Genomic DNA, 26,235 nt, shown 5'->3' with positions numbered 1-26,235 from the left:
CAGTTCTGTAAGTTGCGAGGTGGAGCCACCGTAGATTGGATTTGTTGGTCCAGCACATCCTACAGATGCTCAATCAGACTGAAACCTGGGGAATTTGGAGGCCAGGGCAACACCATGAACTATTCATTATGCTCCTCAAACCATTCCCGAACAATCTATGCAGTGTGGCAGAGCGCATTATCCTGCTGAAAGAGGCCACTGTCTTCAGGGATTACCTGGTCTGCAACGACGTTTAGGTAGGTGGCACGTGCCAAACTGACTTCCACATGAATGGCCTGATCCAGGGTTTCCCAGCAGAACATTGCCCAGAGTATCATACTCCTTCCACCGGCTTGTCGTCTTTCCACAGTGCATCCTGGTGCCATCACTTCCCCAGGTAAACGGCTCACATGTACACAGCCGTCCACGTGATGTAAAAGAAAACAGGACTCATTGGACCAGGCAACCTTCTTCCACTGCTCCAAGGTCCAGTTCCGATGCTTGCATGCCCATTGTAGGCACTTTTGACAATGGACAAGGATCATCATGGGTACTCTGTCTGGTCTGCGGCTACGCAGCCCCATACGCAGCAGGGTGCGATGCACTCTGTTTTGTGACACATTCCACACGTAACCATCATTAAAAGTTTCTGTGACTTGTGCCACATTAGATCTTCTGTCGGTTCAGACCAGACAGGATAGCCTTCGTTGCCCTCGCGCATCGATGAGCCTTGGGCTCCCAACACCCTTTCGCCGGTTTGTGGTTTGTCACTCCTCAGACCACTGTCAGTAGGTACTCACAACTGCTGACCAGGAGCACCCCACAAGCCTTGGCATTTCAGAGATGCTCTGGCCCAGTCGTCTGGGCATAACAATTTGGCCCTTGTCAAAGTCGTTCAGGTCTTTACTCCTGCCCGTTTCTACCATCAGGTCTTTACTTCTTGCCCATTTCTCCTGCATTTAACACGTTGACTACGAGAACCTATTGAACGCTTACCATCTAATCTACCCAGACCTTGACATGTGGCCTTGTTATTCGCTTCTCCTATGATTGGTCATAATGTTTTGGCTCATCTGTGTATTTTTTTTTTACATCGTTTATTAATTTTTGTTAATGTTAGTTAATAAATATACTATTGTTTATCGTTAGTTCAAGTTAGTTCATAGTACATTATTTTTTTTACATCGTTTATTAATCTTTGTTAATGTTAGTTAATAAATATACTATTGTTTATCGTTAGTTCAAGTTAGTTCATAATGCATTAACTAATGTTATTAATACAATAATAAAAATGTATTACTATATGTTGAAATTAACATTAAGATTAATAAATGCTGTAAAACTATTGTTCATTGTTAGTTTATGTTAACTAATGTTAACAAATGGAACCTTATTGTAAAGTGTTACTAAATTACTTTCACGTCTGTGTAACCTAATTTGTCAGGTAAATTTATTCAGTTTAAATAACATTTGAATGATCATTTCAATTGTATAAAAACAGTTAATTAATATGTTTCCACATGAAACAAACTTGCTTTATGGAAAGTTGCAACGAGGAGGGTTCTAAAACACTTTAAAAGTGTTTGAGTTTGTTTATTTTTAAGTCAATGAATAGAATAATAACGTGTAACGCTTTACAATTAATTTCTCACCTACTTCAAGTGTGGAGAAGTGCTTGGCGCCAAGTTGGTTTGTCCACTCCCTTGCTATTGCCCGTGTGCCAACCCCTCCACTTGGCAAAGGTGGCATGTGTGCCTTCTGTTGTCGACCCCTGGGCAAGCCTTTTAAACTACTCCTCAATGTACATGCAGTCCATTTCCTAACCCACACCCCTGAGCTAATGGTACAGCCCACAGTGCAAATTGCAAGACAAAAAATATTTTAGTCACAATTTAGAACAAGTAAAATTGAAGAAAATGAGAGAAAAGATAAATTATCCATTCTTGAAATAATTGGAAAAATGAAAAATGAAAGTTTCAAACCATTTTTCTATTTTTGCATTTGGATTGTATGGTCTGAAAAATGAATTGTAAAGCGTTACATGGACCCTATTAATCGTAGAATTCTGAAAAAGATTAATTCCAGAATTAAACAAGACACTGTGTAATAGAGTAACAAATGCAATGTGTCAACTCAATATTAATATCTCACAGTAAACAATAAAATGGAAAAGGCTGTCATTGTTTTAGTAATAAAATAAATATTTGTAACAACAAAAAAAGGATGTACAGAGAATCACAATTCATCTCATTACCCTTTTGCTAAGGCCAAAGCAATATTTACAGTGATTTACATGCACAAATAAATATTCATTTGAAGTTCAAACAAAGAAAACAGTCAAAAGTTTGTAAAGGTAATAACAATTATAAATTGCATATACAAAAACTCACTTGATTCATTTCTACAATAAAAACAAAGATAAAAACAAATGTACAGTAAAATTCCAGTGTTGAAAGGCATTTATATTTTATGACAACCCCTCCACCCCTTTAAAAGTTTCAATCAGTCATTATTGTGTACCTATGTAGATAAAAATATTATTTAGACACTGTACAATTATTTTGGTATACTGGAACAATAATCAAGCAGCAGTGGTTTGATGAGAACAGTATACACTATTACATGCAAATGAATTCAAAATAAAAATCAGCAGATCTCTTTAGGACCAAAAGACAATCTATTATGTACAAACAAACAGTGGCTGCAACACCTGAATCACAAATTATGAATGAAATATGGCTTAAGGCAATGTATGCTACCACCTAGGGGTTTTGAAATAAATTACAATTACTTAATTACTTAAAGGTATAAGCTCTACAGCATCACTGTGCACTGAATCAAGTACAATTAATGAGATAAAATCTTTATATTAATGCAGTCCTATCTACATCCTAAGCAGATATGATTATTAAATCTTGAGCTGGTATGATTACCACAATGAATGAGTGAATTCACATTAGTCAGGAGCTGTATCTATAGCCTAGGCAGCAAAAAGTCTTTAATTCAACCACAAGAGCTTTCTTTGGCTTCAGTATATAAAATGAAGTTTTGTATAGAAGTGACTTGGTATTTTCAGAGGTATTGCTGACTTTATAGACAATCACACCTGAGGTGAACTGCTGGTTGGTCTATATATATTTTGGAATGTGTTTTCATTGAGAAATATTACATGAACTCAATATTTTCTATTGCATAAAATATCACTTAAACACATTATATAAATAATAATGTTAAAAACTGACTACATTAGCAGGCAGAAATGTGTGATTTCCAAACAATTCCAAGTATGCAGCAATCCAACTTTGGCAAAGTACAGTAGTTGAGAAATATTCCTGTAAAGTTTGTGATCAAGTAAAAACAGAGTGATTTGTGCAAGAGCAGTTTGAATAAATTATTTTGTTTAAGGTTTAATATTATTAGGAAAACCTAGATAATGACAGAGTAAGTGAAAAGGAAAAATGTTCTAAAGAGTTGGCATGTTTGACAACAAATCTCAAATATTTTATAATTTCATTATGAAAAGCTATTAAAAGCTCTTCAGAGTGGCCAATATGCCTCACAGTATACATATACTCCAACATACCAGGTGTATGTGCTAATTGGGTTTGAGCTCTTCATCCTTTCACTGTCCCCCAAGTTTGCAGAGTAGCGTGAGGCACAATGAACTGAGGAGGGAATTTGGGGAGGACGTAATAAGCAAACACTGGAGAAGGTGCTGGTGCACATATGGCCGTGAAGCACATGCCTCTCTTTTTCTTGAACTGGGGCCACATTAGTGTAGGGTGATAAAAGTACTGCGGACCAGGGATCTGTTAATGACAGAGATCACATTTAGAATGACAATCTATAGGACTGTAATTCAAATCAATGTCTAAAATACAGGCATAAGTGCATAAGTAATTCTGATGTTTCAGTCAGCAGTACAGATGATCATTCAACTTGAATGTAGCAGCCCCCTGCTCAAGTAATCTTGAAGAAATGGATCACAATATTTACCTGAGCTTGAGGAAACTTGTGTGGCCCTCTTGGTTCCCTTGCCTTGGATCTTGTTGTAAGAGCTGTGTTCTCTACTACTTTCTCTTCCTCTTTTTTTGTTTCTTCCTCTTTCATCTCCTCTTCTGTATCACTTGGGACAGCTGAGCCGCAGTCAGAGGAGGTTGCTGAGTGGTAGTCAGAGGTATCCAGATTCACAGAATCCACTAGGCTAAAAGTGTCATCCTGATTTAAGTGAATCTTCTTTACCTCCTCCTCCTCCTCCTCCTCTTTTGTGAAGTGAGCCACTGTAAAATATCTGCAGTTCTCCCCTGAGCTACGGGGAAACATGAATGTAACTGTAAATGATTAGTGATCATGTATAATCATATACAAAAAGACCAAGAGGTTGATTGATCAAAACAGTTTTTCTTTGATTTGTCAAACATCACTGTCAAACCTCAGGCCTAACATTGAAATGTTTTAAAACTTACCGTACACACACCTCCATTGGATCAATCCATACCGTGATCTCACGAGGAAAGCCCAGTTCAGATGGCTTTATGCCACTCTCCATGCACGCTCTTAACACTGATTTATCGCAGGGAATTCCTTCATTTAGTCTTATGCATCTGAGGAATCATAGAAGAGAGGCAAAGAGTGAAGTCATATTATGAATATCATGATTTAATTCTCTTTTTTCCTTACTTGGTTTTGCAATTTTCTTGCTTTTTATCTCTTTTATAAATTTTATTTGCTAATGCCTTTCCATGACATTGTCATTTGTTAATGCTTGACCTCTGCAGGTCCAGAGCAGAATTAAGCTGATTAATTAAGCTGAAAGGGGAGGAGACACCTTAATTCAAAGCTGTATTTAATGGCCAAGCTAAGCAGTGGTGTGTATTGTGGCATCGTGTGAAGATTTGTCAAAATGGAGCTCAGTTGAGGTGCAGTTGTGGTTTTCATGTTTGCTGTTTTTGATTGCTGCAATGCATGGGATATTTCAAGGCACTTTCAAAGTCTGAGAAGAACAGGGCCAAAATCAGACCTGGCTCCTGTGGCACCTGCATCCAGAGGTCTTGTCTCTTCACCTCCTGGTCTTTGGAACCCTCTACTGGCTGCTCAGTATCTGAGTCCTTTGAGCGGTGATTCCAAAAACCTTGCACAAGATCCTCTTGCTTCTCAGTCGAAGCAACTAATGCAAGTTCCAGTGAAGCCATTGGACTGGAAATATCCTATACTGGGTTATTACATTTAAAGCCTCTGAAGATGTGCAATCATGGGCCTCTATGTGTTTTTGTGGACCGTTGTGTGGCTACTCCAATGCCTGATGTGCAAGCTCAGCCAAGATATTCTTTCATTTGAGAATCATGAGTGAGATCAGTTCTTGTGGAGAGTTAATATCTGGCTGAGTCTAGAAGGTAATGCCTGGCAGTTAAGTCTTGAGTCTCATTTCATTAAAGTTTGGGGTAGGGTTGGTGTTTACGGGTAGGAGTAGGTGGGTTTTTTTTTTTTTTTTTTTTCTCTCAGTGACTCTAATAAATACAATAAACTGTGAATGTTGCATGCAACTTGTGAGACTTTCGACAACCGGGGGGTGGGTGTTGCCTCCTTGACATGACCTTTTGATATCATTATGAATTGTTCTTGGTAATGCAATTGTCTTTAGGTGCTTTGTGGATTGAAAGTCTACAGGTTCCAACTCTTACTTCCTGCCACAAACTCGGATGGACAAAATACAGTTCCGATTGGAAGCCTTCCTTTTCCAGAAGGGAGGCAGTCACTCATTATCTACATCACAGGCATTCTGAAGGCCACTCTTGCCTCCACACCCCATGATTCCCAGCACAAGTCTTGTTCCTTCTATGCCAATGGGTGAGTTTCTTAACATAGTTTCCTCAAGTTGAAGGTGCAGTATCTGAATTTCATATTGCAGGTGGTTTGCTGCTAATGGCAATGACCAAGTTTGTGGTTGTGACTCGACATGTGGCTCTGACAGTGGAAGTGCCTCCGCTCCCTATGCAGGTCTGTAACTTTGTATTTTTAAGGTGTTTCCCTAAATGGGGGGGGGGGAAATGTTTAAACTAACCTTCATGTCCAATAACAATGCCTGTATTACGGTTTGCTTTTGCATACAGCCCTTTAAACCAAGAACAAACTTAACTTTTCTTCCCATCTCATTTCTGCAGTGACAGACTCTTTCCTTTTTAATAAACATTAACAAAATATTTGAAAGGTTTTTGTAGAGATGTGTGAATTGTTTAAACAAGTCTAAGGGCTCTATTTTCGTGAGTGCGCAAAGCGCAGTGCTACGGCCATACACAATGTCTTATCCAATTTATGTGAGTGCAAATTGTGCCAGCGCAAATGGGCATGGGTGGGAGTGTTTGCACTAATGTGGATGTATGTAGGTGCGCAAACTGTGGGTGTATTGTAAGTGAAGTGGTGCAATTTATTTTTTTTGGACAAATGTCCTTTTAAAGTTAGTCAATATTTTGTAGTGTCTAACTCATAAATTTTAGTCAGTATTACTGACAAAAACAACGATTTAGTCAGCGAAAATTATATTGTTTGTGCAAAATGGCCAAACTGTAACAGACCAAACATGTATCAAACATACATGCTGTCCATGTTGTGAAAAACCTGAGCTCCTGAAATAATGTACAGACTGAAGTATTGGCTACTTTTTTTAGAAGTTGGCCTGTATTCTGAATTCATGTTTGGAGACTTTATCCTTTTAAAGAATTAATATTACATCACGTGTAGCATTTCTACAGAAGCAGTGTATTTACAAATTATGCATCTTCTGACTACCACATCATCTAGTTTAAGTTAACCTGTTCATTCACCTCACTGTGCAAATGTAAGTTACAACATATACAGTATGTTGTGGATATAGTGATTAAACCCATGTATAAATGGTTTGAGGTATTTACCCTGTTTTGAAGCGGTTCAGTGCGGTCAGCTCGCGCTGCTTAAGCGGAGAAATCCCCAACATACTGGACTAACTATTAATCCATGTCTAATATCATCTTTTTACAGATTCTCAAGTTTATTCTGTTTATCTTGCACTGTTAAAAACTTGCAGTATAATTTCTCGTCACATTTTCATCAACAGTATGCTTTTATTGAAGTAGTTTAATTATCGTTATGATGACAACTCCTGGAGTCACGAATTCAAATCCATGGAGTGCCGAGTAACCCCAGCCAGGTCTCCTAAGCAACCAATTTAATTGTGCAGTCAAATTCATTTGAGATTTCACATTTTATAGCTAATGCAACTTATGACTGAATTTAGTAGTTCCATGATTTCCACATCACAGAAATCCTACATGTGATGGCGGCATAAGTGGACTCTGATCGTTGAATTATTGAAAATTAATCTAACCGAGGTGTAAAGGTCACATCACCACACTACCACCTTGGGTGTAAGGTTTCTTTTTATTTTTATTAAAACTGTCTAAAGTTTACATCTCAGATGTTTTTGTTAACACTACAGTGGTGTTTGAACAAACATTTTGCTCTGTCAATATTGTAGATGTTATAACCTTGTAAGAGACAATTTTACTAAAATATTTTCCAGGACATTTAGATATTTCTCATTTTCCATGACTGGAAAACTGCATTGCAAAATCCCAGGATTTCCAGGACACGTGGGAACCCTGATTTTCCATGCATATAAAATGAGCGTGTGTCACTGTCATAGAAATATACCTGACATTCATAAAGGACTCAGTTAATGCACAAAAGAACACAAGTCAATATTTCTATTCCCTTAATTCAATGCATACAGTCCATTTATACAACTTATGTGTGGTCTTTTGTTTAAATTGTTGGTACTTGAGGTAATGGACTATATAATAGGACGCAGACACTGTAATAACCGGAAAAGAACCTCAGAATTAAATTGCACTTGGTCCATCCTTTTACACTGTGCGCATGATTTCGCCAAACCCACTTGTGCCTGGACTATCAAATCAAATCACTTTATTGTCACACAGCCATATACACAAGTGCAATGGTGTGTGAAATTCTTGGGTGCAGTTCCGATCAACATAGCAGTCGTGACAGTGATGAGACATATACCAATTTACAATAACATCAAATTAACACAACACAATTTAAACATCTGTTATACACAATTACACTCAACAATATACAATAATAACATACATTGCACAGTATACAATATGCTGTTTTTGTTTTTTGTTTTTTACTATATAGATACTATATAGATACACTATTCAATAAAAATTAAAATATATATGAAAAAAGTATATATATAGAATGTACAGTATTGTACTGTATTGACATTCAGGCTGTCGGTTGATAGTCAGTTGTTAAGAGAGACATAATATAATGACAGTAATATAATTTATGACAGTCCGGTGTGAGATAAAAGAGTAATAAAGTGCAGGGCTGATGTATTTTGATCGTGGGAGATCAAGAGTTCAGAAGTCTGATTGCTTGGGGGAAGAAGCTATCATGGAGTCGGCTGGTGCGGGTCCTGATGCTGCGATACCGCCTACCTGATGGTAGCAGTGAGAACAGCCCATGGCTCGGGTGGCTGGAGTCTCTGATGATCCTCCGAGCTTTTTTCACACACCGCCTTGTATATATTTCCTGGAGGGAGGGAAGCTCACCTCCGATGATGTGTCTGGCAGTTCGCACCACCCTTTGCAGTGCTTTGCGGTTGTGGGCAGTGCTATTGCCGTACCAGGCGGAGATACAGCCAGTCAGGATGCTCTCCACAGTGCAGGTGTAGAACCGTCTGAGGATGTGGCGGTTCATTCCAAACTTCCTCAGCCGTCTCAGGAAGAAAAGGCGCTGATGAGCCTTCTTCACAACGACTTCAGTGTGGACGGACCATGTGAGTTCCTCAGTGATGTGGACACCCAGGAACTTGAAGCTGCTGACTCTCTCCACTGGTGCTCCATTGATGGTGATTGGACTGTGTTCTCTGTCTTTTCTCCTGAAGTCCACCACAAGCTCCTTTGTCTTACTGACGTTGAGGGAGAGGTTGTGCTCCTGACACCAGTGTGTCAGAGTGTGCACCTCCTCTCTGTAGGCTGTTTCATCATTGTCAGTGATCAGACCTACCACCGTCGTGTCATCAGCAAACTTAATGATGGCATTGGAGTTATGTGTTGCCACACAGTCATGTGTGTACAGGGAATACAGTAGTGGGCTGAGAACACAGCCCTGCGGGGCTCCAGTGTTGAGGGTCAGTGATGAGGAGATGTTGCTGCCTATTCTAACCACCTGGCGTCTGCTTGACAGGAAGTCAAGGATCCAGCTGCACAGCGAGCTGTTTAAGCCCAGAGCCCGGAGTTTCTCATCTAGCTTGGAGGGCACTATGGTGTTGAATGCTGAGCTGTAGTCTACAAACAGCATTCTCACATAAGTGTTCTTTTTTTCCAGGTGGGAGAGAGCAGTGTGTATTGTAGATGCAATGGCATCATCAGTGGAGCGGTTGTTACGGTAAGCAAACTGCAGCGGGTCAAGATTGAGTGGTAATACAGAGCAGATGTGATCTCTGATTAGTCTCTCAAAACATTTGCTGATGATGGGGGTCAGAGCAACAGGACGCCAGTCATTTAAACAAGTTATTTTCGATTGTTTTGGAACAGGCACAATGGTGGATGTTTTAAAGCATGTGGGGACTACAGACAAAGAGAGGGAAAGGTTGAAAATGTCCGTAAAAACACCAGCCAGCTGGTTCGCGCACGCTCTGATGACGCGGCCCGGAATGCCGTCTGGACCCGCGGCTTTGCGGATATTCACCCGTCGGAAGGATCGGGTTACATCCGCTACAGAGACGGAGAGTGAACTAACCCCTGTAGCTTCGGCCGTGAGAGCTCTCTCCGCGAGGGCGGTGTTATTTCCCTCGAAACGAGCATAAAAAGTATTTAGCTCATCCGGTAGAGAGGCAGCGGTGTTCATGGCGGAGTTTTTATTCCCTTTAAAGTCCGTGATGATGTTAATTCCCTGCCACATGCTTCTAGAGTTGGTGGTGTTAAACTGTCCTTCAATCTTACTCCTGTACTGGCGTTTTGCTGTTTTGATAGTTTTTCGGAGGGCATAACTGGCTTGTTTATGCTCCTCCGTGTTCCCGGAATTAAAAGCGGAGGTCCGCACATTAAGTGCTGCGCGAACATCGCTGTTGATCCACGGCTTCTGATTCGGATAGATTCGCACAGTTCTGGTCAGAATCACTTCCTCTACACACGTTCTGATGAAGCACATTACGCTATCAGCGTAAAGCTCGATGTCGTCATCAGAGGCGGACCGGAACATCTCCCAGTCCGTGCGATCAAAACAGTCTTGTAGCGTAGAGTCTGATTGGTCCGACCAGCACTGGATCGTTCTGAGGGTGGGTGCTTCCTGTTTCAATTTCTGCCTGTAAGCAGGCAGAAGCAGAATGGAAGAGTGGTCCGATTTGCCAAATGGTGGGCGGGGGAGGGATTTGTAGCCATCCCGGAACGGAGAGTAGCAATGGTCCAAAACCCGGTCCCCTCGTGTGTTGAAACTAATGTGCTGGTGATATTTTGGTGCGACTGATTTTAAACTGGCTTTATTAAAGTCCCCGGTCACAATGAACGCGGCCTCAGGGTGCGCGGTTTCCTGCTCACTTATACTCCCATACAGTTCCTTGAGTGCCCGGTCTGTGTCGGCTTGTGGGGGAATGTACACAGCAGTGATAATGACTGCTGTGAATTCCCTCGGTAGCCAGAATGGTCGACACAGAAGCATAAGAAATTCCAGATCAGGAGAACAGAAAGACTTGATAGAATGTATGTTCCTCTGATCACACCAGGATTTGTTGATCATAAAACATACACCACCTCCTCTAGTTTTACCTGAGAGGTCTTTCGCTCTGTCCGCTCGGAGCATGGAGAACCCCGCGGGTTCAATGGCTGACTAGCGCATGCTTGCACGAAAATACCAAAACTTTATGGACATGCTCACTGACTTTGTGCTTATGACTTAAGGCAGTGCGTTGTGTTATGCTTGCCCTCCTTAAAATAGGGCATCAAGACGCATACCAAATATTACAGGACACCAGTTGTGGTGCAAACTGGCTGAATAAATAACCTTTTCAATGCTGAATGTCTTCACATTTGTTTAATGTTTTAATTTGTCATCTTTAATATTTGTGTGTAAATATGCAAAAAGTAAATATAAATGTAGACCATTATCTACCCCATCCCCCCTGTGAACACAAAGGTGATATGGGAAGTTTCGAAACTCAAAGATTAGATTTTCACCCGACTATTTGGAGCGATAGAAGTGAACTACCCTCACGCTATTAAGTTGTTACATTATCATGTAACCATAAACTCTGCCGCACTATGCAACTGTACCGCCTATGGTTTTACCCTTTTAAAACGCAATGTATTTTTTGTTTTCAGTAGGGATAACAAAATTATGAATATTCAATGTATTTTTACAATGTATTCAAGTGTTTTTATTTTTAGGAAGATAATTAACATCTATGAAACAAGTTCATTTATTGAAAAATGACACTAGTTTTTTCTTTTTTTCCTGTAGACCAAATACAAATTTCAGTACATGCGCAGTACGTGGTGGCAGAAAGCCGATGGACTTATGTTGGATTTAACCAATTAAACGAAAGTACCCCTAAATGAAAGGGGACGTTTTGTTCTACGGCATAAATTACACACAGTCCTACCTCAAACGTGAATTCTTTCAATAAAGTTATCTTTTGAATGACACCGCATCATTTCACTATAGTCCAGCAGCGATGAAGGGGGAGAGCACGGATAAAACACTTGTGGATCTTTGCTCAATTATTTAGACATCAGTTATCTGTACACGTGTCAATTATATTTATACCATCCTCGAATCGCATACAATTAAACTGGAAACGCACATAGGTTGGCGTGTGTACTCGTCAGTCACACATGAGACTCGTTGCCATACGGAGATGAATCATGGATAAAAATATTTAAATGTCCGTGAAAGTCAAATTTGGCAATATTTGTGCTACCCTCAGACCTGCATACACCTTTCCTGGGACTTGGCATGGATCAAAAGCATTTTCTGAGGGTTCTTTATCATTTTAAGTGTTTCCAGTCACCACCATTGTTTCCTCCCGCTGATGGTCACATACCACTCTGCACTTTCAGTGCTTGGGACCTTTTAATAAAAATAATCCTTATAATCCTAAATTGAACCATAGGGCCTCTGCACTCAGTGCTTGGGCCCTAATAATATTAACAATTTTAATCATAACTCCTTTCTTGGTGCCCAAGATGGTGGCAAAAAAATGATGGTGCTAAAAGTCTCCCTTTGCACCTCCTGCTGGTGATTTTGCGAGTGTGTCTCACGTGTGAGAATTCAAAGTTTTAATGCACCATTACTCCCCTCGGTAGCAAGGCTCAATCTGGTTGCTTACACACTGTATACAGTACATTGGCTCCAAAAAGTATTTGGATGCTTAAAACAATTAAGTGTATGAATATCATTGCATTAGATAACAAAACCTCTAACCAAGTGGCACTTTTTAACCTTCAACTCTGCAGACCCACAGGCAGGTCTAAAAGGGGCGATTATGTGGCTGTGGAGGTGAGGGCATGGTTGAGTGCCGTCTGGGAAAAGAGAAAGCGATAAGGACATCCACCTGAGATTAATTGTTACTAATCACTGTTTCTATGTGCACGGTGAGATTCGGGGAGATAACAAATGGCCCAGTCAGCAGATAGAGGAGAGAGAGTGAGATACAGGCCAGAGACTACATGTCTGCTACCAGAGTGTTTCAAACAGAGTGTTGCGCTGAAATGCAGACTTGTCTTTTATACTGCAAAGCAGAATTTTAGTTTTGAGTGTGACGCTGCAAAGCATTTTTCTATTATTTTGTTAATAAAACTGACTCGCAAGGACTGTGAAAACTGGCTCCCGTTTCCTCCTTTGATCCAAATACGAACCTTTTGTTACAATCGCAAAGTGTTTATGCTTGATGTTCAATGTGGTATCATTAGAAAGCTTAGAATCTGAACTTTTTCATAGATGACCATCACTACTGTTATGTTACAAAGAACAAAATAAGGCCTGAAAACATGTCACAAATCAGTGCCACCTAGAGGTAATGTGGTAGAAATATTAATATGAAAAGTCTTTCCCTTTATAAATGGCAAATTGTATCAAATAAGAGCTCTCCTTCTCAGGAAGGTATTTATTTTGTTGCCATAATACCACAGTTAGATTTTCAAAATAATCACAAAGAGAGAATTTCTGTTAGACATCAAATACAAATGTCCCTAATCACTGCTGCTATAATGGCTAAACTTTATATCTGCTTTTACTGTGAATAATCCAGTGTTATATCTTAGATATCCAGAACAAAATATGTGGTCCAGCAGTAAAAGCATGCTAAAATTATTAGGTTGACATTGTGTATATACTGTATGCTATCGAATATTGATGATAATCATATACATTGACTGAGCTTCTAGTCCACTTAGATATTTGATGAAGCAATAGGGGTGGTGCATGAACTGAAAATTAGACTGAATGTCTATGGACGACCACATCTGAGGGGTAAAATGCATTAGAGCGCCACCTACATTTCAGATCAGCATTTTGTTATAGAAGTTGATGGGGGGGACATTATAAAAAACATTATAGTACTTGCCATTTTTTTGGAGAGAGATGGAGTGAACAGAACCAGAATTACATGCTTCCAAAGTAGGACAAAAATAAATTTAATATTTGAAAAGACCAATTTTTGGCAATTAGTCCACAGTATGTGTAAATGGTGAGCTTTTAAATTTGTGTGTGAAAAATTGCAGGCGGCAGCCCAAAAATGCCCCAGAGTGGAAGAGTTAAGCAAAACTTATGAAAAACATTAGTTTAATTAGGTTTTGAATGTTAAAACAATAGATATGGTCAAAAAAAGACAAGTATTTGGACAGTTTCTGATTGTCAAAGGTAATGAAACATGTCCGCAGATCATGCAGATTACTTCAGTGGTTTCTCTGCTATACAGCACCTGGGCGAACTTCTGAGAAAAGGTGTAGCATCATTTGTTTGTAGATGCCACTTGGTTTTTTTAGTTATCTGTTCAGTTCAATTTAAGTGTGGCTTAAGTGTGCAAATACTTTTTGGGAGCACTGTGTCTTTAATAAATCGCTTTGTAAACACTTTAAGGTGGCACAATGTTTTATTTACTATACTGTGACACATCATATTTAAAAACCATTTAAGTCTTCACTTTTCACCTCTTTCCTTGAATTCAATTACCTGTATGCCTGTCCCTTGCTAGGGTTGTCTGGGTACCAGTGGTCTGTGAACTTCTCAAGCAGAAGTTCTTGTAGCTTAGCAGCAAACTGTTTGGCTTTGATTTCTTCTACACCTCCACGTTCCACAGCCAAGCATTTCAGAAAGTTCACTCCAGCACTCACTTCTCTCTTCATCCTTACCACTGCAGAGGAAAAACAATTGAAATTCCAATTTGAGGTTTCATTATACATACAAACCAAAAAGTTATGAAAATACACTCGGGTGTTGACGTGAGCTGTGATCATATCTGATTGCCCTCCTTTAAATTAAATACTAACATATAAACTGAAAAAGCAAATTTCAGGTTAAGGCCTGGAAAAAGCATTTTCAATTTAGCTAAATTTAGGTTAACTTGGATCAGAAGCAAATACATTTTTCATTCAACCTGTCAGAAGCAATGGCATTTGTTGAATAAATTCCCATGCTCCACCACAAACCTGAAACTACATAGCTGTAGGTCACATTTGTTAGCATAGTAATACCACCTTCTCTCTGAAAGAGTAAGTTCTCTGAACACTGTGCTTGTTATTTGTCCTGACACCTGTTGCAACTGTGTCTCCGCTATTACTTAGCTCCACCTTTTGTGAAGACTTGTTGTATTGACATCATATCACAGCTGTAATTTGCATTAAAGGCAAATTATATACAAATAAGAAATAGTTGCTCATTTTACAACAGTATACTGTATTACTAGGCTAAAAGTGTATTGTTGCAAATTAGGTCATGCAAACGAACATGGATCCTTTACTCGATGGCTTGGAGTAGAGGTTGAAACAATGCAAATTAATATGAACATAGTTCCATCATCATGAACAAGATACCTGACTTTGACCTTAACAAATTCAAGAAAAAACAGGCCTATGTAAAATTAGACCGTGTACCCTGGCATTTTATTTTGAAGAGGAGCAGCGAATCAATGTGGCATGTTACATTACACCACTGAGTGAGTTGTTTATGTACATTTGGAACAATTTTAAGGGTCCTTGTGTAGGAACAATAAGTGCCTGTGTTGTTCTAAACCTCCATTATTTCACTGATTAAATCCGAATGAAGGCATGACAACTATGAATCACCCTTTTACCCCTGATTTTTGTATGTGTCCTCCTGATACGATGTTTTTAGCCTAAACTACAGTATCACACCAAAAGCTACAGAATGATATGCAACAATCTGTAAATTGTTCAGTGATTGTTTTGAGAAAATATTTATTTGTGATGCAGTAATGTTCCACTGTTATTTCAGTAACTACAACCATGTAGAAGTTAGGTTTTAATTAACAAATTTCAAGGAATATTCCAGGTTCAATACAAATTAAGCTCAATCAACAGCATTTGTGGCATAATGTTGATTCCCTCAAGCAAAAAAAATTAATTAGATCCAATCCACGATAAATAAAATAAAGCTGTTACTCTAAGGCACTTACAGTAAAAAGGTGAATGGGGCAAGACCATAAAAGTTCAAATAAACAAACACATTAACATTCAAAAGTATAGCCATAAGTTGTAAACATCATTCATGTTAACATGATTTTGTTGTGATTAAAATCACTTACTAAACATATTTGTGTAAAGTTATATCCAGTATTACTGTACATCTTCTGGGATTTCAGGATTTCGTTGTCATGACAACGAAGTTGTAATACTGGATATAACTTTACACAAGGTATAAGCGTTTTTATCACAATAAATTGTTAACATGTATAATATTTACCTTTTGTCAGTGGCTATACTGTTGAAATTATGTGTAATTTAGCATTTATGGACTGGCCCCATTTACGTCTATTGTATGAGCCTTATCGTAATTTTATTTTATTTTTTAGTGGATAACATTCACAAAAGCTATTAATTGAGCTTAACTTGTATTTAAGATTGAATATTCCTTTAGCTTTTCATACCTCAAATTACAACTGTCCCAATAAAACTTTGTATAACTTGAGAAAGATGCAGGGCATCGTAGGTCTAAAAAAAAATATGATACCATCTAATATTTATATAACCAAGTAGACTAAGCAAAGAAATAACAGTCATTATAAAAGTGCTGGTTCTGCTAGACGCAGCCCAAGGGTGCAATATTATGCAACCTTTGAGCAACACGTTAAGTGTCCAGTCATGCCTTAGTCAGAATGCTGATACGAGTGACACAATAAGTCCTTCAAGAATAAGTCTCTTTGACAGAGTATAAAGCACTCAAATAGAGCTCAACTTGCCTCTGTTTTCCACTAAAATGTCAATCTGTTGGGTTTTTGGTGACAGAATCTGCAAAATGCTAAATAAAGCAGAATGGTTTCAATTGAGTTTCAAAGCAGCTGCTCCACATTTACAGCATCCTCACTCACATGTTGTGAGCAGGTCAACAGGTGTTCAAAGCTTTTGTCTTGACTATGTCTAGGCTGTGACCTCATTTATCAGAGAATACACTGCACAATCATCACATTTATGTATGGGAATAAATTTCTTTTGAAGAGGAGTGGAGGCTGGAACAGTTATGTGTATAAAGATCAGATTTAAAGTTTAATGCAACAGTTGATTAAATGGATAGTTCACCCAACAATTAAAATTCTCTCATTTATACACCATCATGCCATCCCAGATGTGTATGACTTTTTTTTTTTTTCCTTCTAATGAACACAAACAGATTTTTAGAAGAATATCTCAGCTCTGTAGGTTCTCACAAAGCAAATTAATGGGTACCAAAATATTTAAGCTCCAAAATGCACATAAAGGAAACATAAAAGTACTACATAAGACTCTAGTGGTTAAATCTACATCTACAGAAGCTATATGATAGGTGTGGGTGAGAAACAATATTTAAGTCAGTTTTTACCATAAATTCTGAAAGTGGAGATTGATAGTACAAAAGGATATACATATTGATCTGTTTCTCAACCACACCTATCATATCACTTCTGAAGATATGGATTTAACCACTGTAGTTTTATGGATTACTTTTATGCTGCCCTTGTGTGCCTTTTGGAGCTTCAAAGTTCCAGAACCCATTCATTTGCTTTGTGAGGACCTACAGAGCTGAGATATTCTTCTAAAAATTAGAATTAAAAATAGGTATTTGGATGAGTAACCTAAATGAGACAATTTTCATTTTTTGGTGAACGATCCCTTTAAGATGCGTTAACCTGAAGTAGCTAAAGTGAATGACACTACAAAGACAAATGATTATCCTATACTGCAACTGGAATAAGAGTTCCTTTTCTAAACATGTTTACTTTGTAACATGGCTGATTGACTAAACTCAGTGGCTCATTTGTGTTATTTTAAGCAGGGTGCTCCCAAAAGGGAATATCAAATCAAACTGTCATTTCTAATTTTACAAGTTTGGCTATGGGCCAATTATAGAAGTCTAGACAGCGCAGCGTAAGCGAGGATCACAATTCAGGCACGTGCTGGACACACACCACATGCTGTACTTTGAGGGCTTCAAGCAAGCGGTTGGTAAATAAAAACAAATATCTATTTAAATGTCCTCATCAAATGAAGTTGTCATTTTCGCGGTTAAATTCAAATTGTTACGACTTTGTATCCATTATTGAATGCATCATCGGAAATTCCCAATGAGAAACCCCGAAATCAGACAATATTCATTCTCTTTCTTTCTGTCAAATATTTTCAGGCCAAATTGACGTCTTCATAAACGTCTCTTTCAGGTTGTTTTCTTCTCAAGCTTTACGAACTCACGCGTTGGCAAGATGACTTGTAAATTACAATATAGAGAGAACTTAAAAGCAGCCTACAGTTAATTATACCTAAAGCCGCATGTGTTTTGCATTGAAATATCTTCATCAAGATAATCGTAGTTTAACATTGTTCATATATTAAAGGGAAACTGCTATCATTTTCACAACTTAATTCTCTATACTTCCAATAAACAATCAAGAAAAATTATAATCTTTTATCCTATATACAGTACGACAGAAGTTCTTATGGTAATTCCTTACCGAATTAAGTCTTACCGAATAAGCCAAAATTATTGGATACGTTTTCTTTGCCCCTTCTAATTCCTCAAAACTGTTATGTCCAAATAGGTTGGAAACCTGAGTAAGCACGTTTCCTTGTAATAGTACACGCGAACTGTTCCACGTGTCTTCATTCGTGTTGGGCTCAGTTGAAGCACAAACACGTCCTATTACCGTCAACAATTAGCATATGACTCACTTCCTTCGGGGGAAAAATCATTGTAGACGCTAAAAAACAAAAATTACTCACTTCCTTGTCCGTACAGTACAGTTCTACGCCCATCTTACTATGCCCCGTAAGACAAATATGGGCAATGGTAATTTATCGCGAAGTAGAGGAAATAAAATGTGTGCAAAAAGTAAATTGGACAGAATATTTATTCATTTGATAAATTAAAATTATTTGTAAACCCTGTAACATATGTTTGTATGTATGTTATGAGCGGTACATTTTATTTGGCTTTATTTTGAAGTGTTGAATGAGTGGTCAGAGAGGCACTGTTTAGCCTCATCGATGGACCTCAAATATTTAGGTTTATTTTTAAGTTTATGCCTGCAATTATTAAATACATCTTTAAAATGTTCACTGTATATTTGTTTGTGTGTGGAGTCTTAAAATAGTTAAGAGCCTTTGATTGTTTAGTGTACACTGACTGTGTTACAGTAGCATACTACATTACTACATCGAGGCCCAATATTACAAATATTTAAAAATATATATTATGCAGAGTTTAAAGGAAATAGATTGCAATACAAAAGAGCACATAACCTACACAAGTTAATTCTTAGCACAAGAACAATCAAAATCAATTAAGACTGATAAATCTGATAAAGCCCAATAAAGACTGAATTACTTGAGCATGGTTGTCATTAGTTGATTCACTTAGCTGACAAATTCTTTATCAAGAAAATGGCACAACTGGAGCCAAAGAGCAGCCTCAGATTTTACAGGCATACATTATTTCAAATATAACATTACAGCATTAATATAGTCAGTCAGTGGACAGTTGCAATAGAATCACATGAAGCATATTGTTGAACTGTTGACAGAGGGTGATTTTTTTTTTCTCCTAATGTGCAGCAGGTGGCACAACTGATCCCTTCTCTCCTCTGGTGCATGCTCTCTCTCTCTCTCTCTCTCTCTCATATATATGATCTGAACAGAACAGTGCCAACCTATATCTCAGAATAGCATTCTGAGATGATATTCCTCTCACCACAATTGTACAAAGCGGTTATCTGTGTTACCATAGACTTTCTCAATTCTAACCAGTCTGGCCATTCTCTGTTGGCCAGACTGTTTCGAACTGACAACTGTAACTCAGATAACTGCTCTGTACAATTGTGGTGAGAAGAATAGCACCTCAGAATGCTATTCTGAGATGCAGGTTGGTGCTGTTTTGGCAGCACGAGGGGGACCTACACAATATTAGGCAGGGGGTTTTAATGTTGTGGCTGATCGGTGTATGCTTCATTTCTTCAAATTCGCAGTGAGATCATAGAGCTCAGATCATGTCTCATCTGCTAAATCAAGAGCAAATGATGGCCAAAAGAGGACATAGATTAAAAGAGAGAGAGAGGGTCAGAAGGCCATTACCGAAATTCAATACATTTTCTTGTGAGATCCATACATGTTTCAGGGGGATAATCAATTTGAATCTATGCTTTAAGAGGTACTGTGGAACGAAACTGAAAAATAGTATCATTCTCTTTGTTTCCTCCTCTTTCCTCAATGCCTGTATACATTCTTGGTTCCAGATTCCTTGTCAGTGGGAAATTCTGGTTTTCAGCTAGTAGACTGTTTGGATTTTTTTTCCTGGATACCATTGAACAAGCAATTAATTTGGTCAAAAAGCCATGGGTGATTTGGACTACCCACTTGAATTAAGTCTTATGTAATATAATGTGTTTCCCAGTAACCTCCCATCTTGGCCCTTCGGGGGTTTGTGTTATGTGAAACATAATAAGGACATGTGAAAGTGTGTACATTGTTAATTTGTGTTTGCATAATGTTTTTTAATAAAGAAATAAGACTTATTTTGTGAAAGCAATTTCCCCTGCTCTTTCATCTTCCCACAAATCCATGGCTTGCTATCTGCAACAATAAAGGAGGATGAAAAATAGCTTGTGGGTCACTTCTTTCACATATGGCCTCCCAGGCAAAAAAAAAAAAAAAATAATAATAAAAAAAATTTGATCAATGATAAGAAAATAAAAAAAAAAATGATCAAAAGGAACTCATGCAGGGTTCCCACACATCCTGGAAAACCTGGAATTTTGCAATGCAGTTTTCCAGTCATGGAAAAGTCATGGAAAATGGGAAAAATACCTAAATGTCCTGGAAAATAATTATTTGTCCTGGAAAATATTTTAGTAAAATAAAACTGTTTGATGGTGTCGCTGACAAGGTTTTTATTATATCTACAATATTGACATAATGCAAATCGTTTTTGTTCCAACAAAAACATTTGAGTTGTAAACTTTAGACAACAACAACAATTGGACCGCAGATGTTTTTAAATTTAATTATTTTTTTTTTAGAATGAATTTACACCCGAGGTGGTAGCGTGGTGATGATGCGACCTTTACACCTTGGTTAGTAAATTAATTTTCAATAATTCAACGATCAGAGTCCACTTATACTGCCGTCACATGTAGGATTTCCATGATGTAGAAAACATGGATGGAATTATTGAATTCAGTCATAAAAGTTGCATTAGCTATAAAATGTGAACTCTCAATGAATTTGACATATTTGCGACAAGTGAATTTTTGAGTGCACAATTAAATAAAAATAAAAATTAATCTCGAGATGTCTTAAGTGTGATTATTAAACCACAAAAGGCTGGGATTCAGTGAAATAAATATATAATCTGCATGTGCTGTGTGCTTCAAAATGAATGTGTGAAGCAGTGTTAATCTCGTCAACGAAATCATTGACAAAAACGCTCGTGGACAAAGGTTTTTTTGACTTTATCAAGAATAACGAAGACGAGACGATAAAGGCGCATCATGACGATAATTTATTTATTTTTAATGTTTATCACCTTTTCTCCCAATTTGGAATGCCCAGTTCCCACTACTTAGTAGGTCCTCATGGTGGCACGGTTACTCACCTCAATCCAGATGGCGAAGGAGTTGCCTCCGCTTCTAATAGTCAATCCGTGCATCTAATCACGTGGCTCTCGTGCATGACACCGCAGAGACTCACAGCATGTGTAGGCTCATGCTACTCTCCGCGATCCACGCACAACTTACCACGTGCCGCATTGAGAGAGAGAATCCCTAATCGCGACCGTGAGGAGGTTACCCTATGTGACTCTACCCTCCCTAGCAACTGGGCCAATTTGGTTGCTTAGGAGACCTGGCTGGAGTCACTCAGCACTCCCTGGATTCGAACTCACGACTCCAGGAGTGGTAGTCATCATGACGATAATTAAACGATTTCAATAAAGCATACTGTTGACGAAAATATGAGATAAAAATTATACTGCAAGTTATTAACATTGCAAGATACAGAAGAATAAACATCTTGAGAATCTGTAAATTGAAGAAGATATTAGACACAGATTCATCTAATAGTTAATCCAGTATGTTGGGGATTTCTCTGCTTGAACTGCGTGAGTTGAACGCGCTGAACACCGGCATAATGAACCGCTTCAAAACAGGGTAAATACTTAATTCAAACTATTTATACATAGGTTTAATCACTATATCCACAACATACTGTATATGTAATATAACAACTTACATTTGCACAGTGAGGTGAATGAACAGGTTAACTTAAACTAAATGATGTGCTAGTCAGAAGATGTTTAATTTGCGTAATTTGTAAATACGCTGTTTCCGTAGAAACGCACTACATGCGATGTAATATCCTTTCACAGAAAATGAATAAGTCTCTAAAGCATGAAGAATTCAGAATACAGGCTAACTTCTAAAAAGTAGCTAATACTTCAGTCTATACATTATTATTTCAGGAGCTCAGGTTTTTCACAACATGGACAGTATGTATATGTTTGATACATGTTTACATTAGAAAATATTTTTAATTTTTATAAATAGTTTGAATATTTGATTAAAGTTTGGTCTGTTACAGTTAGACACTTTTTTCCATTTTGCACATCAACTAAATATAATTTTTGTCATTAGTAAAACTGATGAAAACAAATTAGACATGACAAAATCTTGACTAATTTTAAAGGACATTTTCATCAAAACAAAAAACTGTGAAAAAATTAACACTGGTGTGAAGCCGGCCGCTTGTATCCTAAAAACACCCTGTGGCAGGGCGGGACCGGGCCGTGATTCCACACACCCGGCCTCTAATAAGGCTGTTTAAGCCCGAGAGGGATAAAGGCGACCGGAGACGGCAGTGCGACAGAGAGAGTGAGTTACGGGCAGCTGCCTGACACTTGTGTGTGTTTGTCTTTTTGGTTCCGTTTCTTAATAAACTATTATTTATAATATCAAGCCGGTTCTCGCCTCCTCCTTTCCCTCTAACCCCTTTACACTGGTGCCGAAACCCAGGAAGGAGGAGGGATGCGCCGTAGTAGAGTCCTCGCTACTACCATCCACCCCAACGGAGCAGCCGCGGCCATCCGCCGGGGGACGGAGGAGCCCGGTCGCCTGAGAGCGGAGGAACGGCCGCCAACCGCGAGGGGAGGAGGGGCTCCTAGCCGACTGCTGCCAGGGGCGGAGGAGACCCCTACCAGCCGCTAGAACGCGGCGGGGTCGAGAGGACCGCCGACTGCGAGTGGGGAGGGGCACCTGGCCGACCGCCTGGAGCGATGTTTAATGTAGTTTAATAATAATAATGTATTAAAGCAATATCTCACGTCTGTGGTGTTCTGTTGTGCAGCACTTCATTTGACAAAAATATCTCCAGTGTTGTTTCGGATTATGCTGTGAGGATATTGTAGAAAAGCAATTAATTTTATGAAAATAATGCAATGTTATGTTAAAAATATTAATTATAATAATTATATTTTCAGTTGATTCAAGTTTTAAATTAATTTGATTAGACACCATTTTGTTGATGAAATTTAATTAAACTGTCGAATATTGAATTTTGAAAAAATAACCCTCTAATAACCACAATTTTAATGACCTCTTGTGTGTTTTTGTATAAATATTACAACCGTGTGGCACATAAAATGTCCTGGAAAATTGTGACTTAAAGTGTGGGAAACCTGTCATGGAGGAGTGCTTATACCAGTGTCGGAAATGAACTTTTCCATAACAGGGCAACAATTCCCCCATGGATTTATTTATGTTTCTGAGTTTTTTTTATTTTTTATCTAAACATATACAAAATATACTGTCACTCTTTTATTCAAATACTTTAATCAATTAATTTACATAAATTCTCAATCTGAATAATTAGATTGAGAATATATTACCTACCCATAAAATTCAATCAATGTCAAAACAAATTTTATGTGATAATCTGTATAGCTAGTCTTAGAATCAAATATTAAAAACATATCAGATGTTATAAAACAGAACAATTCATTACACTGGCACTTTTTTGCCCCCACATTTTGAAATTCAAGGGCATCATTGTCACTTTTGTTGGCATTTTTGCCTCAAGCCCACCCTGGCTTAACCAGAGATTTACCCCAAATAGAGCACTTGTATTAAAATGAATTAGAGAAATTGGAACGCCCAATATGTCGGATGTAAAAAAGGATGTCCCACCTTACAGGTAAAAGAGCCAATCACCTTTTAGATACAGACGTCACCTGCCAGTCAACTTGGAAACATGCATGCACATTATCTGGAGGGTTTGAAAAGGTAAAGAAATGTGTTTTATTGTGTCTATATGTACAATAATAATAATAATAATAAAACATGCATTGAGCACTTAAATTGTGAATTCATTTTTATAATTTTATTTGTTTTTTAAGTTATTTGCAGACCATATAGAGGTATTTTAAAATGCAATTTTATTATATAGCATTTTAGTATTTTATTTTCATTGTGTCATTTTATTTCTTAAGAAAATGTACAACTTTTGAATGACTTTGAATCAGTGAAGTCCAAATGCCATGTGCTAGTTGCTTCGCCTTTAAAAATGCATTGATTTCCTGGGCTCCCAGCAAGCTTAATGCAATAGTGATAGTGATGGCCTTTCAAGATCAGCACTAGTATAAGCATATCATCCCCTCATACACACTTACCTCCACTGACACACACTCACTCTGTCTGTATCCCTCTCACATCCCCAGGTAATGATTGTCCTTGGGCACAACAACAGTTTGTCTGTATTAGGAGTGAAGTGATACTAATGGGATTGTTCTCCCACTCTGGTAATGATTTTATTTTATGTATGAAGTGCCAGTTTGGTTCTCTAATGAAGATGAAAAATATTGCTGCACACATCTCTTTTGACCATTGTTATCTACCCTGTCTTTTCTCCCCCATCTGTTCCTCCACAGCTCTCACAAATTCTACAGTAGATCAATGGTTGTTTGTGTTTGCAGTGTGCACAAAGATCTGTCTCTTTGGATATGGAGAGGGGAGATAATGTGTGATGTGATCTGTCCTTGTAACTTTGGGAGAGGGCAATCAAAGAGGTGAGACTGTAATTTTGATTATTTTTGACAGGTTGCTCAATGCCATCATTGCATTGCAAAGGTATAAAAATAGATCCTTTATCCTTCCGATTTCTTCATAGCCTACATAGGCCTATATTTTGGACACACTTCACATTAATGTTCATTTTAATGTGTATTCACATACAGTAACTGCATATTGTGTAATACTTATAATTATTTTGTCAAACTGTAACATTGTTATTTTTGGAGTCTGGAGGACAGTTAACTCAAGGTGGTGCTGAGCTTTCAAAGGACCACATACAGTATAAAAAATGGTAGCTATAATCTGATACGATTAAAAAAGGTGAAAGAAGGTGAAAATACTACTGCCAGCCTTTTGAATAAATGTATCATCAAATAATCATTTTAAGGCTTCATCATGTGATTCACTGCTTTAAAACTATAGTATAGTTACCTTTAATATAGTTTCCACTATATCTTTTTAGAATCATGCATTTGAAGAAAACATTGTCAATAGAAAAGAACTGTTGATTACCACTAAGCAACAAAACAAGTGCTGCAGAATTTAATTTTTATTTTTTTATTCCAGGGTCTAACACAAGTAGTTATATAAATGTATTTTAAATAATTTAAAAATTGAAAATAAAAAGTTAGCTAGTTTTACCCTGCTAAATTTAGGCAGATTTATGCATCAATACAGTCTGAAAAATCTAGTGTGACTGCACATGTACCCTAATTTTAATGAGTCAGGATTATTCTTAATTAGGGAGCATGTGTAACACACGTCCAAAATATCTCATGATGGCTTTCCGCACAAACTCCCCTGAACAGTTGCAAATGTGGAAAGAAAAATGTAGCCCAAGCAGAAGTCCTTCACTTTACTGATTGTGAAAGACAGGAGAGCTATCAGGGATGGACCAAGATGCTGTTCAAATGTGGTTTGATATGAAGACTAATGCAAAACGTTTTGGGTGCCACATAGGATTAAAGAGACAGCTGTGCAAATGCCTCAGGGTGCTATTTTATGCAGGAACTACTGTATATCCCAGATCGAGCTATAACACACATCATTTTCTTACTCTGAAATAAGTAAGATTTACTCTAGGGCTACTTACAAAACATTGCTTAACGCATGCGTCTGAGATCATGTGTTGTTATTAAAATACCTGTATTAATTCATCATTATTTCTGCATGAAAACATATGCATGGTTAGTGAAACAGACTCAATGACCCCTAAACTCGTCAAAGCTCTGCACCAACTAGAGCAGAAAGCTCACACTAGATTGTGAAAGGCAGTGGTTTAACCACCAGTCTCCTTATCGTCAATCCATCTACTCTGGGATGAAGTCGAAAGGAGAGTGAAAAAGAGCCAGCCAAGTATCATCTAACAGTTCATGATGTTCACCCAAGAGGAATGACACCATATTCCAGATTAATATTTGCAGAAGCGTAAC

The 26,235-nt window shown here is 38.0% G+C and overlaps 1 protein-coding gene across 2 annotated transcripts; it reads right to left on the bottom strand.

The window, feature by feature from the left end:
- Nucleotides 1-1,428: 1,428 nt before the first annotated feature.
- On the bottom strand, nucleotides 1,429-18,382 carry LOC127454041 (maternal B9.15 protein-like). Of its 2 annotated transcripts, none has more exons than XM_051720971.1 (5): nucleotides 18,218-18,382; nucleotides 14,215-14,395; nucleotides 4,446-4,583; nucleotides 3,976-4,288; nucleotides 1,429-3,788 (listed from the first exon to the last, which is right to left on the bottom strand). In XM_051720971.1, exons 2-5 carry the CDS (start codon nucleotides 14,385-14,387, stop codon nucleotides 3,594-3,596), a joined length of 819 nt encoding a protein of 272 aa, XP_051576931.1. In that variant the 5' UTR covers nucleotides 14,388-14,395; nucleotides 18,218-18,382; the 3' UTR covers nucleotides 1,429-3,593. The 2 variants fall into 2 exon arrangements, with proteins under 2 accessions (XP_051576931.1, XP_051576930.1); XM_051720970.1 differs by having other exon boundaries at nucleotides 18,203-18,376.
- Between the last annotated feature and the right edge of the window lie 7,853 nt (nucleotides 18,383-26,235).

The sequence above is a fragment of the Myxocyprinus asiaticus genome, chromosome 16 (assembly GCF_019703515.2).
Source record: "Myxocyprinus asiaticus isolate MX2 ecotype Aquarium Trade chromosome 16, UBuf_Myxa_2, whole genome shotgun sequence".
NCBI classification, from domain to species: Eukaryota; Metazoa; Chordata; class Actinopteri; order Cypriniformes; family Catostomidae; genus Myxocyprinus; species Myxocyprinus asiaticus.
The sequence above is the reverse complement of the archived record's forward strand: the minus strand, read 5'-3'. Positions and strand labels throughout refer to the sequence as shown.

Coding starts and splice junctions, on each gene's coding strand:
- LOC127454041 (XM_051720971.1), bottom strand. CDS start 14,387: ATGAAGAGAGAAGTGAGTGCTGGAGTGAACTTTCTGAAATGCTTGGCT. Junction 4,289..4,445: donor CCAATGGAGGTGTGTGTACG/GTAAGTTTTAAA, acceptor GTTTCCCCGTAG/CTCAGGGGAGAACTGCAGAT. Junction 3,789..3,975: donor ACAAGTTTCCTCAAGCTCAG/GTAAATATTGTG, acceptor TGTCATTAACAG/ATCCCTGGTCCGCAGTACTT.